The sequence below is a fragment of the Ammodytes marinus genome (assembly GCF_949987685.1).
Source record: "Ammodytes marinus genome assembly, chromosome: 22".
NCBI lineage: Eukaryota > Metazoa > Chordata > Actinopteri > Uranoscopiformes > Ammodytidae > Ammodytes > Ammodytes marinus.
In genome coordinates, this window is record NC_137226.1 from 12944102 (window position 1) to 12963130 (window position 19029).

At 40.6% G+C, this 19029-nt stretch overlaps 1 protein-coding gene across 1 annotated transcript in view; it reads left to right on the forward strand.

Annotated features, from left to right (window-relative positions):
- dock4b (dedicator of cytokinesis 4b) overlaps positions 1 to 19029 on the forward strand; it is a 114374-nt gene that overhangs the window by 71083 nt on the left and 24262 nt on the right. Inside the window, exons 22-40 of the mRNA XM_080051128.1 lie at positions 26 to 196; positions 2192 to 2384; positions 3223 to 3359; positions 4995 to 5132; positions 5665 to 5763; positions 6623 to 6717; positions 7100 to 7175; positions 7679 to 7779; positions 7966 to 8024; positions 8736 to 8884; positions 9531 to 9616; positions 12153 to 12248; positions 12341 to 12401; positions 13507 to 13600; positions 13716 to 13864; positions 15830 to 15916; positions 16055 to 16159; positions 16469 to 16610; positions 18775 to 18941. Coding sequence (XP_079907254.1) covers positions 26 to 196; positions 2192 to 2384; positions 3223 to 3359; positions 4995 to 5132; positions 5665 to 5763; positions 6623 to 6717; positions 7100 to 7175; positions 7679 to 7779; positions 7966 to 8024; positions 8736 to 8884; positions 9531 to 9616; positions 12153 to 12248; positions 12341 to 12401; positions 13507 to 13600; positions 13716 to 13864; positions 15830 to 15916; positions 16055 to 16159; positions 16469 to 16610; positions 18775 to 18941 — 2205 coding nt within the window. The remainder of the gene's footprint in view (positions 1 to 25; positions 197 to 2191; positions 2385 to 3222; positions 3360 to 4994; positions 5133 to 5664; positions 5764 to 6622; positions 6718 to 7099; positions 7176 to 7678; positions 7780 to 7965; positions 8025 to 8735; positions 8885 to 9530; positions 9617 to 12152; positions 12249 to 12340; positions 12402 to 13506; positions 13601 to 13715; positions 13865 to 15829; positions 15917 to 16054; positions 16160 to 16468; positions 16611 to 18774; positions 18942 to 19029) is intronic.

Consider the following 19029-nt stretch of genomic DNA (forward strand, 5'->3'; position numbering starts at 1 on the left):
TATTCACGCTTGTCTCTTTCCCCAGGCCAGCGAGTACATCTTCAAATACATCATCCAGTCGCGTCGGCTCTTCTCATTGGCCACGGGCGGCCAGAACGAGGAGGAGTTCCGGGTCTGCATCCACGAGCTCTTCATGTCCATCCGCTTCTTCCTCTCCCAGGAGAACAAAGGCATCAGCCCCGTCTCACAAACACAGGTGCGTTTTACATGTCTCCAGTCCCTCGTCAAAGTACATTATGTAAATGTGTCAAAAAAAAATCTGTGCCAGTTGAGTGCACCACATTATGTTTTTTTTCCGTCTCGACTTCTCTCCCGCCTAATGCAGTTTGTGATAGGTGAGAAATTGTCTATAATTGAATTCCACGCTGCCAGAGAGAGAGGGGGCCTTGAGGCGCAATAGGAATTTGTGTGGCGGCGTCTTTTCTTTTTTTTTTTTTTTTTTCCTCCCCTCTTTTAAGCTGGGAGGTCTGCACACGCAGCAGGGTAGCCGCCCGCGCTGATTTCCAACAAGACCGAAACAAATAAGCGAAAGATGCCAAAGATGATCCTCATTACACGCCTAGAAACGGCTGCTTCTGTGTCTGTACTTACATATTTGCCTCAACAGGACCCTGTTGTTTGAATCTGTCTCTCTCTTTTGCCCTCTCTCTGTTTGTCCCTCCCCCTCCTCCTTGGCTGTTTTGTATTCTCATTGACTTCTCCACAGTCCATTAGATTCATGTACTCTTTTAATTGAATGTGTGTGTGTGTGTTCATTCCCCTTAGTGTGTGTTAATAATGTCTTTGCTGCCTCTGTTGTCTGACTCATTTGAGCCCTGAATCTGTGTTTTGTTTTCTCTCTTTTCAATTATTCAATTACTCATTGTTTTTCACAGCTCAGTTAAACAATTATAACAAGGTGCTCTAGAGACAAGTCAAAAGCAGCAGTGTTGATTTTTAACCCTCCTGTCACTTTAAGTCACTCTGTGAATATAATGAGCGACCATTAGCTATTCCGGTTGTGCCCTACCCTACGCTCTACTTCATCCCCCTGCTGACTTTCTGATCCGGACTAATCTGTGTCCTCTCAACACAACAATAACTTTTTCAAGTTAATCCGGCACGTGGGAACACAGTCACTGGCTGACAAAAACATACATAAACATACACATAAACAAACTGAAACTGAATTAGATTGCTTGTCTGAATATGTTCCAACTCGACCTCTTAGGGTCCTCTGGTGCCGGCCTGCTTAATATACCGCAGTTTAAAGGAAAGCGGTATGGTGAAGCAGCATTAAGTTTTTATGCACCAGTGGCCTGGAACAAACTTTCCCTACATATAAGAATAGCAACGTCTGTTGATGGTTTTAAGAAGCAGCTCAAAACTCTATGCTATTGCTTTTAATTAATTCCACCATATATTTATGTTGTTGTATTTTATGGTTTGTATCTATTTTATATTTGTTTTATGCATTGAACATGCTTTTATTATTTTTTATATGCTCTTTGGTTTATTGCCTGTGATGAATGTGTTTTGTTCTATATTGTCTTTATATTGTGCATGTAAAGCACTCTGAGCTGAATTTTATGTATGAGGGGGTGCTATACAAATAAAGATTATTATTATTATCATTTAGCACCCATAACCAGTTTTCATCACCGATAACAATTAACACCTGATCTGTCGAGCACCAAACACACAGAGGGACATTGTTCCATCTATACTTGGGACTTACAACTCTGGATGTTGTATAATAATCAATTAAATGTCAATTTTTTTTGCACAGATGGAATTTGCCTCGAGTAACAATAGTTTTCGGGAAGAAGTGATTCCTCTAAACAATAAACAGAGAGATGTATCAAATGTTTTGTATCATATATCAATCCTCTACGCCCCCCCTGTCTGAGTCTAGATAAACGCTCTGTGTTAGACAGTACCACCATGAAGCCTTAAATAAGTAGCCCATTGCTCCAATGTCTTCTGCCCTCTGTTCGGCTTTCAAAAAAACAAAACAGCCCTCCATTAATAAGAGCAGCGAGTGTGATGGTTGTCTCTTCTTCTGATATAACTCAACAGAATCTTGTCCAATGAACCTCCTATATTGTGCCGAACACCATTTATTTCCTGTATATATTATGATACCACATTGGCCCAATGGAGCTGCTTACCTCTAAAATGACTGAACATTTGACCACATTGTTGTGCCCAGGCGGTATTCCTACGGACGTTTCCAGCGGTTTACGGCGAGCTGCTGAAAATCTTCACTGTGCGCGAGGTGGCCGGCTTCGTCAGGGAGACGCTGGGCAGCCTGCCCACCACCGTACAGGCAGACTGCCCCCTAGAGGCCGTCAAACTGCAGTGCATTGCCAAGACGGCGGAAGGCCAGCTTTACATTAACCCAGGTAAAGACTCCCTCAGATGCACAGTTTATGTACACTTTTGATTACGAGGCACACTATTTAGGCTTGTTATCCTGCCAAGGCACAGACGAGGGGGGAAAAATGTGTGAGCAAATTAAACAAACATGGAAAAAAAAAAGTTTTGCTCACACAGGAAAAATAAACAGCACTGAGGGGAAACAAACAGATTTAATAATGTAGTTTCATCCCCACAATGAATGCTGACAATAATGAGTAATTGTGAAACTACTGTCTGCTTGTCTGGCATAGTGTACACACACACACAGGCTATTAGGTCATATTATTCTGTTTGGTTGTTTGTCATCTGAGGGGAGAACACACCTTGGCTATTTGTTACCCTACAGTGCAGCTAAATCCCATGTCATTAAACTTGTTCTTAATAAAAGGGATGTAAAACTGGAGCAAATTAGTGTCAGCGCTTTATTTATTTTTGCTCCCAACGGTAGCAAGAAAAAACATCCCTCATGCAAATCACATTAATCTTACACAAATAATTACAACCGACCAGACATATTTAATTATATGTATGAAATATTGTGCGTTGGTGAAAACGAGACAAGGACTAATATGGCCACAGAAGATTACTGTTTTCCCTGTTGTTGTTGTTCTTTATATATAATTATGTCTTTGATGTATGACGTGTGTGTGTGTGTGTGTGTGTGTGTGTGTGTGTGTGTGTGTGTGTGTGTGTGTGTGTGTGTGTGTGTGTGTGTGTGTGTGTGTGTGTGTGTGTGTGTGTGTGTGTGTGTGTGTGTGTGTGTGTGTGTGTGTGTGTGTGTGTTTGTGTGTGTGTGTGTGTGTGTGTGTGTGTGTGTTGCAGAATCACGGTGCATACTGTTGCCGGTGGTGCTCCGTGTCCTTCAGGCACACATGCAGGAGCAGAGGGACCTGGTCATGTGCGCTCGTATCCTCACCAGCATGCTGTCTCTCATCAAGAAGGAGGAAAATGGCACCACGGTCAGTGTTTTCAGTGGTTACTGAAATATCCACTCTATTCTACTTGGCACTTGATATTTAAGTGCCTTCAAACCGGACATAGAGTATACAAATACCTCAGTTCAGCATAGGTCTTTTATTATATACATGGACATCTTTCATCAAATATACATTATATTTGGGTTGAAATATAGAATGGAATGGATATGGTGTAATATTGTCAATGCACTGTTTGTTTTTTTAGCTGTGTCCCCCTGTTTTCAGGCTTTGGGGCTAAGCTAAGCGTACCGGCTGATTGCGGAAGCTTCCCATTCGGTGTACATATATGATATTGGTATCATTTCTGCAGTGGCAGCTGTAGAAATTAAATGTCAACAAACCAGCGTATTGTTATACAAAAAAATGGATAATGTGACTTGATACCCAGACACATTATACAGTAGAGTAATAAAATGAATCCCTGTTTCTGTTCTACAAGCCCGTCAAAGGGAATTAACAACATAATAACTGGAAAATTACTTTTAAAGGAAGTCAAGGCTAGAGGAATGAGTCTTGCTGCAATTTCCTTGCCAATACGTTGCAATCACAGATTGCTTTGTTGTGTTTGTGTGTGTGTGTGTGTGTGTGTGTGTGTATGGTTAATTAGCTTTGGTCACAAGGACATTGGCAGCCGTGCAGTCCAGTAATGAGGCCCATCAATTTAGCAGTGGGCATTGTCAAAATCACTCCATTTGTGTGTGCGTGTGTGTAGCAGGAGCAGCAGTAGCTCGTGTTGCCTGGCTTGAACCGTTTGCTGCCAGGGGGTCAGCTAGTGGTAAAGGCGCCCAGTAGGACACACACACACACACACACACACACACACACACACACACACACACACACACACACACATACACACACCCCCACACCCCCACACACACACACACACACACACACACACACACACACACACACACACACAGTCAGACTGGCACCACTTCTAAAGGGAAGTGACAGCAGTGGCTGCCACTATGCCAGTCTGAAGCTCCTTCTCATTATCACTCTGTCCAAGACCTGTCTGTCTTGTCAGGGGTAAAGACAAGAGGGAGATGTACACACACACACACATCCACACACACACACGCCCAATCTCTTTGAGATGCTTTTAATCTTGAACTGTCTCCGTCTCCTTAGTATTCCACCTTCTTTTATTATTTTCCTCTCTCCTCCTCCTCTGTGAATTTCGAGTTTCAAAATGTCGCACTTAGCCTTGAAATTTCTCACATGTGCCCACACATACTAGTTCAACACTCATTAAAACTGCATTGAAAGTAGGATTATATAGAGTAAGGAGTTCAAGCGTTTGGCTCTAAGGCGGAATGACGCCAGCTTTCGATCATGATTCAAGGTTGTGCGCCTTTTTCTCTGCAAGCACACAGCCTGCAAAAAAAAAAAAAAAAAAGTAGTAGACTGAAAATTGGTCTCAGTAACTTTAGGGAAATATTCATACTACTTTGAAAGAAAGACCAAGGCATTGTTTCACATTTAAGTATCGGCCTAACAATTTAGATCCACATTCTGGCTCTTTCTTTCATAAATATATATAGATAGATGCTATAAAACTAAATGTATACTGTTACCTGTAATCCACATGCAATTGTTTTATACTCTGTGTAGGAGCCAGTGGTCTCAGAAGAGGTGGAGCTAATTGTGGAGAGCCTGCTGGGAGTTTTACTGAGGACCATCCTGGAAATTAGCAACCGGCCCCAGCCTGCCGGACCCGCCATGAGACACATACAGTTCCAGGATGTCACGGTATGTGTATCTACATGTGTTGTTTTGTCCACAAATGTCCAAGAGCAATTATACAATTGTAAATTGAGCTGCTGCTCTGGTGACTACAATTTCCACTAGAGTTATTGACATTAACAGCAGTATTTCAGATGTATTATACACCACAATACAAAGGGGCGCATGGTGAAGTGGAAAATAACGACATCATCATAATCATAATCATCATCGTGTAATGATGATAGAGACTCAAGGAAGTGAGGAGGGTTGTTCCACTTGTAATAGAGCTCCGCTAATGTTGCTGCAATTCTTATCGGTTACCAATAGAGGTTAATAAAGGGGCATACTCTAATGTCCGTATAACAAAGGGCTTCCTTTCTGCTTTCCTGTAGCAACGCACAAAATGAGCCAAATCGTTACAAAAGCACCATAGTTAAAGGAAAGGAAAAATGACAGATTTGTTAAATAAAAATAAATAAAAAAGAAGTATAGAATCAGATTCTAATGGTAACTGTCTTTTCTTTCTTTCTCTCTTTCTTTGTCTTTATCCTATCAGGGAGAGTTTGTGGCGTGTTTGCTGGCCCTTCTGCGACAGATGAGCGACAGACACTACCAGCAGCTGCTGCAGGCGTTCAGCAGCAAAGACAGCCTGAGGGTGAGACAGCCCCTTCCGTCTCTCTCCATTATATCTGTCTGTCTCCATTATTATCTGTCTGTCTGTGTGCCCGACGCCTGTCTTACTCTCTACCACCGATTGTGTCTCTGTGGGAAGATTAATTCTTTAAATTGGCCTACAGTGTTTGTTTATATCGTCATGGATTAAGCAAAAGCTGCAGCCAACATTGGAATATTGACTGCAAATTGATTGTTAGGGTTGTTTTGAGTGGTGTATCTCCCAGTGGAAATACATGACGCTGGCTATTTTAGGGTGTTAAAGCGATCAACACTTGCTGGGTAGCGAGCCTGGTGGCAAGGGTAAATAAAGGCTGAGTGATACAGAACTGGGATAGTAGTGTTGTAACTGGTTTAATTGTTGTTAATTTTAAAAAGCTGACATACATTGAAGTTCAGAACTAAGTTTTAAGTATGCTCTTACAATGTCAGTCTTTTTTGTCACATGTATTTTTGTTCATTACTGTGCCTGTGTGTGTGCATTGGCATTTAAATAGCGAGTACAGAGTGACAGAAGATATGCCATGTGTCTAAATATTTTTTTTTTAGAAGCCTCCAACTTTAAAAGTGGCTCACTCACTCACTGCACTTGGGGACATTTGTAAATTGTTTCTGTATGCATTTGCCTATTCATGTGCATTCATTTTGTTTGAACACATTCACAAATGAATTCTCCACCTATCATACTTTAATTTGATTAGTTTTATCACAAGTGTCTGGAACAGATTGAGAAACCGCTAGGTTTAGAACAAACTATTGTTTCAGCACCATGGAGAGAGGCAAACATTCATCGCATTTGATTCCATTATTTTGAGCCTGTTGTGTGCCATTGTGTGTTCCAGGACTTTCTTCTCCAGATCTTCACTGTCTTCAGGATCCTAATCCGGCCAGAAATGTTCCCTAAAGACTGGACTGTCATGCGGTTGGTCACCAACAAGTACGGCCCGCCCACACACATAGACAGTAAAGACACAGTTGCTGTACAGTCAAGGGATTGACATGCAACAATGATTCTCAGTTAGAAACATGAAATGCATCTTAGACCACTTGGTCAACCCCAGACATGTAATTTCGAACATTGTTTAAAAAAGTTAAATCTGAGAGCTTTTATCTGCTAAATATATTTGTCTTTATCTGCTAAATATATTTGTCTTTCACCATTTATATTTCACCTTCATCAATATGAAACTTAGTTCCTAATGCTTCTTATCTGAATTCATGTTTTCTATTTCAGCTCTGCACTATTGCTCTTCACAATGGGCCATTAGAATAGCACATACATTGTTCATGGTGATAAGTTATACCTCTTGTTCTTTCAGTGTCATCATCACGACTGTCCTCTACCTTTCTGACGCTCTGAGGAAAAACTTCCTCAATGACAAGTTTGACTACAAGGTACGGGGGGGGCGAGATGTGTCACTGTGTGTATCTGAATGCAACGCTTCTACAAAAGCTGTCTTTAGTAGCATCGCGCACGTACAGACACACAGGCAGCTCCGCGTTAATAATAGAGGCCATTCTTTTATTTATTTTCCTGCATCACATTTTTCAAAACAAAAGCCTGCACAGAAGCAGAGACATAAAATTGAACTACTGCCATTAGTCAGACGCTTAAAGCAGACGATAAAGCGAGATGAAAACATAAACGGAACGGCATCAATCACAAGATATGAAGTAGTAAAAATGATAAAGAGACTTTATGTCTTTGTGTGCTGTAACTCCACATTATAGTACGTTTAAATATTCAGTGCGTAAAGATATAGCTTGTCAGATGTTATATTGTCTTTTATGATAGCAGAGGCAAATTGTCTAGTTTTTCACCTGAATACCTGAAAACTGAAGTCGGAGAATGGAGTGGTTGCATTGACATAATGCTATCATTTGCTGTCATTTTTCAGGTGTGGGACTCGTACTTCTATCTGTCTGTAATATTCATCAACCAGCCCTGTCTTCAGCTGGAGTCCTTCTCTCCCTCCAAGAGAAAGAAGATACTGGAAAAGTGAGTTGTTGTTGTTGTTGTTGTGCTGGCCTTTTGTACGCCGTGCCCTCACTACACAAGCCATTCTTTTTCTCGCACACAAATACACTGAATGCCACACACACATAATATAATATGTACTCGACATACTGTTCTGTTCAGCTCCTCTAAGTATTAATAAACACAACATTGTTTTTTACCATTCAGGTATGGAGACATGAGGGTGATGATGGGCTGCGAAATCTTCAGCATGTGGCAGAATTTAGGTAAGACGGTAACACATGGCACACATGGGCTGTTTTATGACTAACTGTACAATACTTTCAAAATCCCCATGATAGATTGTTTGAAGAGATGCATAGAGATATCTTACTTATTCCAATATTTTCATGCAGAAATAGTGCTTTTGAAGTCTGCGATAAAAAGTAAAAAGGCAATAGTTTTTCTTTGTACTTCAGAGGGGAACACAACAAAATACTTCTCAGCTTGTTTTTTTTTCCAATGCTTATGAATATGTGTTACCATGGCAACTAGCTGGATGCCTCACTCGGCATTCAGCGGATGCTTTTGTTCTACTCTGAGTTTATGATGGACACATAAATGAATGTGTTTCTAATAACATTTTCTGGTGTTTTCTTTCTTTGTATTAAAATGTGTTTTTGCACAGTTATGAATTCATTTTGAAGTCTGAGTTTGAAAGTGAATGTCAGAGTCTCCACACTAACTAATACTGAATTTTAAGTAACACCGGCACTCATTGTTCATTATTTACCTTTTTTTAAACTACTGTGGCAATCTGGTTAGAGTGCAGTGCACTTAAACCAAATTATAAAAGCAGTCTGTTCTGTGGTCGGAAATATTTTTGAAGAGGGGGCGAGATTGCTTTCCCAAGAGATGTCCAAATTGCCTCTGACATAAACAATCCGCTGTGTTCAGAAATAGTGTAAAAGCCTCACTCACCTCTGTCTCTTCTCCAGGGGAACACAAGTTGAACTTCATCCCAGCGATGATTGGACCGTTCCTGGAGGTGACGTTGGTGCCTCAGCCCGATCTGAGGAATGTCATGATCCCCATCTTCCACGACATGATGGACTGGGAGCAGAGACGCAGCGGAAATTTCAAACAGGTACACAACACGGCTGCCGTTTAAAAAAAGAGATTACATATCCTGACACTAAGGCTGTGTTCACACTAGCTTTGTTTAGTGCGGTTGAAACAAACCCTTGAGCGTTTAAGCCCTTGGTGTGGTTCATTGGGTTGGTTTGAACGCAGTCCGACATTCTGGTGCGCACTAAACAACCTGACGCTGCTCTGCTTGAAAGAGGTGGTCTCAGGTCGCTTGCAAGCTGGACAATTCTTACAGAACAACAGTACTGCTGGCCGCCAAGCTGTTAATTAGCTATAAAGCAGGGTCATTTGATTTTAATAGCAGGTACTCTTCACATAATTGTAATTGTGAAGGTCACAAAAACAACCACTTTAGTGAAAGAAATATTCATACATAGATTTTAACTGATTCCTTACAATTAGAAAAATAATTAATTAGAAAAATGTTTTACAAACTCTCCTGCCCTATGGCGATGGTGATACACTACATCATTTAAGTCATATAGTAACAGTGACATTTCCTTCATTTTGGCACACGACACATCCCTGAAGTGATCTGATTCATTTGACACACTGTTGAGTTTGAAGCTCTAAACCATCATTTTTATCAAAAGCGTTTGCTTTGGCCGCCTCTTTGAGAACAAAATGCTTTTCCTGCCTGACAGGTGGAGGCCAAGCTGATCGACAAGCTGGACAGCCTGATGTCCGAGGGCAAAGGGGACGAGACGTACAGGGAGCTCTTCAACAGCATGTGAGTCACAGAGGGGAGCGGCAATAGACACAGACAATATAGGGATGAGGGGCATATGGGTGTGTACTTAGCTTACTTTGTCCAATTGCCTTGGATTTTGAAATGAGGAAGGAAGAGGGCCAGTGTTTTGAGTAGTCACTCTGGAGCTCAACCAGGTGCACCATGCAGTTTCAGAAGAGGTGGACTTGTTTACATTTGCAGAGTCTGCAGTAAGTTTATGAACACACTTCCTCTAGATGTAATTCTTAGTATTGAGTGATTGTATCATCATAAATCAGGACAAAAGTATTTCCGTCACCTGAAAGCAAACATGAGACTAGAATGTGTTTGTAAACAAAACGGTGGGCCCTGCTGCTGTAAACAACAACAGTGAAACAGTAACTTTTAAGATAGCTTTATAACTTAAAACAGTGTCCCAGGGATACAACTATTTGACGGAAAAGTTAGTTTATTCAGTTATGAGAATATATCTACATATCTATAATACACCCAAAGTAACATAGTACACCTTTAACATTAAAACCGCTTTTGAAGGCCCAGATAAAGAGGGCAGACGCCAGGATAATTACACTGAAAATAGCCATTTATGGAGTCTAAAAACCTGAGCGATGCGGCCCACACAAGGCTTCATCGGGTAAATGCATATTCGAAGGTCCTTTGCCTCAGTAAACGGCTGCCTTTATCTGTAAGTGTCTGTGAGTATTACGCTTTTGAAAATGAGCTTTTAAACCCTGAAAACCAGAGAGCTCAGATAACAGAATTCACGCTCTGAGAAATTCCCGTAAAAAGAAACTGTTAAAAGAGTGAAGGCCATGCTGCTTATAAGGTTAATGGATTGTCTTTTGTGAAATTGAAAGTGTCACATTTGCTTTCAAATTCACAAACCTGTCGTCAGTATTTAAGAATAGGGAGCCGGCAGTAGTTCTTTATATTGAGTAGATTGATAAAATAATAAGGAAAGGTAAGTGAATCGGTATTCAGCTTGGGTCACCTTCATCTTCACCCATACCCTCTCTGTGGCCAGCCCTCGTCCACTCTGTCCTTGTGTTTCCAAGTTTGTGCCACTGCAAGTTATGTTGCTCACGTTTAATGTCTTGTTAGTGTGTGCGCGTGAGTTTGTGGTTGTGTGTGTGTATCCCTGCTTCTTACTGTGCTTCTTCATAATTTGATGTCCCTCGTTATAAATTAGACTACTACTGTTTATCTGAACTCACTCAACGTAGCTTCCAAATAACATTATCGCATTAAATCAAGGCATTGTTACCTGTTCACATACATTATTACTATCACATGGATCACTTTGCATCTACTATAACTGTCCCTTTTGTCTATCATAGTCGATCACTCTTTTTCCCACCATTTGTACATGTGCAACATCATAGAAAATAGTACACTTCATGTTATTATAAGTATATACAGTATCTGTATCTAAATATTATATATTAGTATATTATATTATATTGTGCAATATCGTATAAATAGGCTTAATGAATCATTATTATTAAAGTGCCAATATCTGCTTCTGATTATGATTTAAGCCTATATTTATCTTGTTGTTTTTGATTAAGTTTTTGATTAAGTTTCTCAATTTGTTTTCCTGCTACTAACTCCACTAACCCCCAAACTAACCTGTGCGAGCGTGTGCTGATATTAATCGTATTAATATTAATTTATTCCGCCTATGCTTCCCGCCTGGAGTAGAATTCCTCTGTTTGGTCCGTACCCTAGGTAAGACGCTCTCCTCTTTGCTCTGTCTGTGTCGTCTCTGTGTGAGCTGGGAACAGCGGCAAGGGTTTTACGTTAGGGTAAATAACTTCAGGACCCCCCCCAAAAAAAAAAAAAAAATGTTGGAGATATTTCTGTGTTGTTCGTCTTCTTTACCAGCCCAGTTGAGATAAACCAATCAATTCAGTCAGCTTTAGCCACCTTGGGGTATTTTATTTTGTGAAAGCCTCTGGAAACCTGATCTAAAATAATAATAAAAAATCAATATATGATATCAAGGTTGCGTGTCTCGATAATCTTTAAAAAAAATCAGATTGAGATATTATGAAACCTAGTTACAAAAAACAGCTTGTTGACTGTCTAGGAGTGCCCATATACAATGTTATCAATGGCAACGGTCATTGTTTTTATAGAACGTCCGGGCAGAGAACTGCCTTGATTGGTTCAAAATACTTGTTAGATGTATTGTTAGATGTAAACTTAGATGACAATATCTTTCATTTGGATTGATAAATATGCCCAATTCTTTTCAGATGCTTACTATCATACAACTAACTCTCCGAATCACATAGTAGGGAGGATTTTGTAGATCTGTGTTTATAGGGGCTTTAACTCCCACAGGCAGGCCAACAAGCATAGGTGACACTGGTGTGACTGGGATAGATTTCCACTTTGCTTTGCCTCCTTTTCTTTTGCTGTAAATTCTTTCTTTCTTTCCCTCCATCCCTCCCCCTGTCACTTTTCCTTTCCCATTTGCTCTCCTTTACCTCCTGCCTTTTTTATCCTCACATCTCCCGTTCTCGTCCTCTAGCCTGCTGAAGAAGATTGAGCGAGAGACCTGGAGGGAGAGCGGGATCTCTCTGATCGCCACCGTCACTCGCTTAATGGAGAGATTGCTAGACTACAGGTGAGAGTGCACTCACGCTTTATCCATTTGAACTATGCTTTTCTTTTTATTGTCCTTCAGCACCACTTAGTCGCATTATCTTTCCATTACAGGGATTGTATGAAGCTGGGGGAAGTGGATGGAAAAAAGATTGGATGTACTGTCAGTTTACTGGTGAGTAGAAGTTTCTGCCAAGAGCCTGTTTTTTTTTGTTGTTGTTGTTTATAACCGCACAAGCTTTTTGAAGTTTGACTCTCAAACTGATTTCAGACTTGTTCTTGGCTACTTCCAACACAATTATATTGACCTTGTGAATGATAATCTAAATCTCTAGGTTTCAAAATTAAAACTAAGTAATGAGGAAAAATTCAAGCCAATAAGTATTTATTTCAATTGCTAATGCACTTTATAGTTTGCAAAACTTGGAAATATGACAGTGAGTTGGACGAGGACTGATACCACTGTCGTGTGCGGTGAATATGAAGCCATGAGCAGAAATTTGGTTTGCTTAGCATTAACCTGAGGCTACCCTGGCTGAGACCCTACAATTCTACTAGTAACAACTTCCTCAAAATATCAAACCATTGCTTTTATATTTGCCATTTTAATGATAGCTTTGGTATGTCTTACTTTCTCAAAGTATCGCATAAATGTTCATGGGCTTTAAAGGACAGATTATATGAGCCTACTAACATTATACATTATTTTATCTTCTGCTGTTACAAGTCCTATTAAGGTTTAATCCTTTTGACATCCAAAGTCAAAACATGTCCTTGGAAATTTCTTCACGTTGGGTTCCTATGTTATTGCATTGCTTTTTTATATTAACATAGTCTTATACGATATTCTCTCTGATTGATGGTGTGAAAATGTAGATCCATACTTAAGACGCTTTTTCATGTCCTCCCCCGCATACACATAACAAAACAACGATGATGATTCTTTATTTTTTTTCCCACTCTTGTTTCAATTGGCAGTCCTTCTGCCTTTAAGCTTTTCCTTATGTAACGGCATCCATCTGTAAGAGCACCTGGGTGTGTAGGCAGATGGATCAGAAGCCGGTGCCAATCAGCAGCTGAAATATATTGGTGCACACACCTCCCCCATAGAACAACCTGTCACTTTTAAAATGTCTCTAGAACTGTCATACCCTCTCTCTCTCTCTCTCTCTCTCTCTCTCTTGTTCTCTCTCTCTTTCTGTGTCTTTGTCTGACTGTCTCTTTATTCTGATTTTTTTCTGTCCTCATTCGTCCCCGAAACCGCCCACTGCTACTGTCAGAACTTCTACAAAACGGAGCTGAACAAAGAGGAGATGTACATCCGCTACATTCACAAACTGTACGACCTGCACTTGAAAGCGCAAAACTACACAGGTAAGCCTAAAGGAGTGATAGCTACCCTAAAAAATGCATTTTGTTTGAGCGTGGGCGTATGCACGTGTTGGAAACTATTGTAATCCTTTTGTCTTGTGTCCGCTTGTTTTCACAGAGGCCTCTTACACCCTGCTGCTGTACGATGAGTTGTTGGAGTGGTCAGAGCGGCCGCTCCGAGAGTTCCTCAACTACCCCATGCAGAGCGAGTGGCAAAGAAAAGAGTATTTGCATCTCACTATCGTGCAGAACTTTGACAGGGGGAAGGTGAGCTTGACAGTATTTATTTCCCCCATACTCTTCCTTCTTTCATTTGCATTACTCAATTCCCTGTTAAAAAGAAACAAGAAAGTTCAGTTCAAACCCAGGAGCATGTCTTAATGAATATGAATATTCCAAAATGTACACTGCATTACAGGTGCACTATGCAGTTTCAGAGGGAGGGGGATTTGTTTACATTTGCAGAGCCTGACGTTATGTATTACTAATGTAATCTTTAGTATAGAATAATCCTCATAAATCAAAAAAGAAAAAGAGAAAAAATATATATACAGTATATAATGAGGCACCTGGAATCAAACGTAAGACTAAAATATGTTTGTAAAATAAAGTGTGGGCTCTGCTGCTGTAAACAACAATGAAACAATAACTTATTAGGTAGGTTTTCAACTTCCGTGTTCCAGGGATCCAATTTTCCTTGGAGGAAAAGTTTGTTTAATCAGTTATGAGAATTTACCTTAGAAAATGTTCACTTTTCTGACACATTCAAAGATACATAGTGCACTTTTTAAAAAGGGAAGCACTGCCAGATTGAAAATGCTTCATTTAGAGAATACATACTGGCCTTGAATACATGGATGGAAACCTAATGAGCATTAAATAGATTCATTAAACATTAATGCTCGGCTGAAATGCAGCTGCATGGGCAGGTTGGAAGAAAGATGAGAGAACTGGAGTTCCCTTCGCTCATTGACGTCATTGACAGGATATGAAATCCCTTCGTAGGAGGAGGGAGGAGCTGTAAGCTGCACGGAGCTACAAAGACTCTGTGTCACTCGCGGTCAGACATTTAATTTTCACCCTATTGTGAACTGTGACAGCGGTTCGAGGCGTCAACAACCGCCTCGGTTTTAATCAGATGAATGGTTGGTGGCTGTAATTAAAGAATGATCCGTATCATTCCCACAATATCCTTAACTGCGCTCATGTAAGAAATGCTGTGGGAGAAGCCCAAGGCAAGATCGGAGAGAGAAGCGACACTCGAATCCAAATGGTCGGTGTCAGGCAACATAAACTGAGCTCTGCCAATACAGGATGCAGCAGCATACAGCTGCTCGATTATGACAAAAATCACAATAACAAGATTTGTTTGAACAATATTGAGATCACGATGATTAAACAAAAATTCATTTCATTGAAACATCAAGCATTTAACTTTTTTTTTTTTGGGAAAGGCTGTCTTTTTAACAGTGGATTTCCTTGAATGTATTAAAAGTTATTATTTAAAAAAAAATACAACCTGGCTCAAAGGCCTGACCTGACTTTAAAATAGTATTTTGTAAAAGTCAATTATCCTTTTTTCACAATTGTTGGAAATCGTAAATTATCACTGTGATTAAAAGTAGTTGCCAGACTTTGATTTGTTTCTGTAACTGAGGCAGTACATTTTTTTCTTTCTTTCTTTCCTCCTCCCGACACCCCTATCACTTTATACTAACTACCTTCGCCTTGTTCCTACACTCTCGGGAAAAAGAGACATTATGGAAACCCTCCAAAATTACACACACACAAAAAAACTACAAAAAAAAAAAAAACTTCTGCATCCCCGATGATATACCACAGCACTAAGGAATCATTAAAACGGCTCCCCTCGTTACTCATTGCCCAATTTTCCGTCAGATTCACGAGCTACTACCATCTGCCAGCGCTGCCGCGTGGGGATTGGGAGGCAGCGGGAAAGGAAAGCTTTTCATTTAATTAGCAAGATGGCTGGATGCTGCATGTACCTGCATGAGGAGGTCATATTTGACTTCTCACATTGTCAACTCACCAGTGCCACCCAGTGGGGAAAAAAGCAATTTAGTAGCAACACTGCAGGGCCGAGCTGTCCATTCCAATCGAAATCAAATGGACAGGCTTTAGCTTCTCTGCTTCTCACTGTGTTTTGAGACAGGACCCAGTGAACTTGAAGATGAACTGAAGTGTGTTTTTTGATTTGTTTTCTGTCTTCAGTGTTGGGAGAATGGCATCATCCTGTGCAGAGAACTGGCTGATCAATATGAGTCATACTACGACTACAGGAACTTGAGCAAGATGAGGGTGAGTTCATTAACTAGCATTATATAACAATACATATATCCACTCACTACTTATTCTGCTTTAAAATAAAAATTGTATATTGGTTACAGACTGCTTGTGGTTCATATTCTACATTTGTCCTTGATTTTTCAATGCCAGATGATGGAAGCCTCTCTCTATGACAAGATCATGGACCAGCAAAGGCTAGAACCCGAATTCTTCCGAGTGGGTTTCTATGGAAAGAAGTTCCCTTTCTTCTTACGGGTAAAGAAATCTCCACATTTATTTTTATTTTTGCCCGGAATGTTGAACAGAACAGAAAAGTATAATACGTTTAACCCTCTCCATAGAAGAAACCAACCTGCGGAAAGACTTACATTTGTTTCCTTACATAAGACTCCTCCATTGTGAGGTGACATTCAGCAGCACTTAATTCAATGGCACTTAATGATGTAACAGGTCCCTGTCCTTGGTGGGAGTATTACAGTGGAGGCTGCAGTTGCGGTGTGTGACCACTAGATGTCAAGCTAACCCCACACACTATATCCTCTGCCTCCCCCCCTACCTCTGCAGAACAAGGAGTTTGTGTGCCGCGGACATGACTACGAGAGGCTGGAGGCTTTCCAGCAGCGGATGCTCAACGAGTTCCCTCACGCCATAGCCATGCAGCACGTCAACCAGCCAGACCAGACCATATACCAGGCCGACGCGCAATGTATCCTTGGCCATAAGAAAGAGGCACTCCCAAGACACAGTCACACGTGTGCAAAATGAATAACACACGACAACAGTGTAGTTATATAAATATGTGCGCACACAGGCCAAGGCTTGCTTACTTACATACACACACACACACACACACAGCATACACAGGGTTGCCTGTAATGAGGCACACGCTCTGACATACCATTTCTCCGTCTCCCTCTCGCAATCGTTTTTCTTGTCATTATCAAAAGGCCCCCTTTTACGCAGTAGCATAGACTTACTTTACTGCCTGTTACGAGCAGCCTACAGAATCTCAAACAAGAAAGCAGAATCAAACACAGTAGATATATCACGTATATGCACAAACACAAAGGCTGGATTTACACAGTGGAGATCAGTGCTGCTCATAGCAATACGCTTTACAGTGAGTGAGTGCTTTGAGGGCTTTTTTTTACCCTTTTGTTTCGTCTGTCAGGCAACATAGCAGCTCCACGATCTTCTAATTTGTGGCGATCAATGGAACAAAATGCAGCAAGGCAGGGGGAAAAAAAGTAGATACTACGAAGAATTTTCCTTATAAAGTGACCATTAATATTCTCCTACAATGATGCTGGAAATAAACCAGTAATCCTTTTTTCAGTAAAACCAACATTATTATAATAAGCACTTTAACAAATTTGACGTAAATGCAATCACGATTTTTTAACCATTTATTGCAACAATAGAAATGTTTGGCAATGTGGCGTAACAAACATGAACACAAATGAAAGCCAAAAAATTATCTTTGTATAGACTTTACTATAGTAGCATAGTCAGACTCAAATGGCACCAAATGTTTGTTTTTTTCTGATTTAAGGATGTAAAGTATGTAACTGTAGAAAAACGACTTCCCACCCCCCGAGTTGCTTGGCAAATTTCTTAGATTCCAAAAAACTACACCCCTACATAAATCAACTCACCGGCTCGCGTTAGGAGCCGTACCTGTCATTTTAACATGCAGCTTGTTCAAATGAAGCCGAACAATACGGGAGCCCATTTTAAATTATTCACACTAATGTAATGTATGAGACAACTGTTGGCCTATATAGAAGGAGAGAGCAAAAGACTTTGACACCAGACCTTAGAGAGCAGCGCTAAAAGAGAAGAAAGATGGGGGACGGAGAGACATATTAAAGTTTCTCGTTCACATGGCTTTTTTCATTTTTTTTTTTAAATGCACCCATGCGACGTGTTCGCTTGTATATATGCTTCCTGTACTGTCAAAAGGCAGGAATATCGTCGGAATATATGAGCACACTGATGAGTAATTCTCACATAACGCTAATCCATTGAGTCTCTCGCACATTGCTCTGCCATCTGTACATATACGTGTTGCAAACTCTCATGTATATGAATGTATCTACAGCAGCTGTCTAAACTCGTATTTTATCTGGCTAAGTTTGCTTGCTATGCAGGGAAACTCAGACTCGCTTCCTGCTGCCTCTATAATCTATCCTATATCCTCCTTTGTTTTGTTTTTTAAACCCAGTTTTTTTTCTGCTTTTTTTTGTTTTTCTGCCGTGTTGCTCTGTTTCTTTGATCTTTTTCTTGTTGGTCTGAGTGCACTTGTTTTCACTCACTTCTTTTAGTATTGCGTGCTTGTACGTGGGAGCTTGGCAGGAATATCAAAAGGAAAACTAGTTGGCAAGATGCTACAATCTGTCAGCAATTATTGTTTGCTTAAAATAGAGAAATGTCCTCTTTTGCTTGCGTTACCTATCTTCGTGTATGGTATTGTGAGACATCTGTGCTTCAGGTGCACACATTTTTGGACCCATATTTCATTGTGGATGCAAAAATAGATGTGTGTCGTCATTGGCTTGACTAATAAAACAAAAGATATTGCAGGAAAGGATGTACTTACCTTTTAAAGACATACTCTTTACCATCCTATACACCTCCTGAGTGTGTGTGTCCTTGTCTGCTGTGTGAGCTTCAATCTACAATTTCTCCCATGTTTTTTACAGGTCACTGAAGAGCTCTTGTTTGTTTTTTTTAGTCTGCAATGCTTTTTTTCCCTTGTTTCTCTCTCTCTCTCTCTCTCTCTCTCTCTCTCTCTCTCTCTCTCTCTCTCTCTCTCTCTCTCTCTCTCTCTCTCTCTGGCTCTATTTCCCTTAACCCCACGGTGTGTCCAGACCTACAGATTTACGCTGTAACCCCAATCCCAGAGAGCCAGGATGTGCTGCAGAGGGACGGGGTGCCCGACAACATCAAAAGCTTCTACAAGTTCAATCACATCTGGAGGTTCAGATATGACCGGCCCTTTCATAAGGGCACCAAAGACAAGGAGAATGAGTTCAAGGTACAGGGGGGGTGGGAGGGGGTGAGGCAACATTAAAAAAAGAGAAATTCTTTAGAATGACAGATAATGACGACCACTGACACATGAA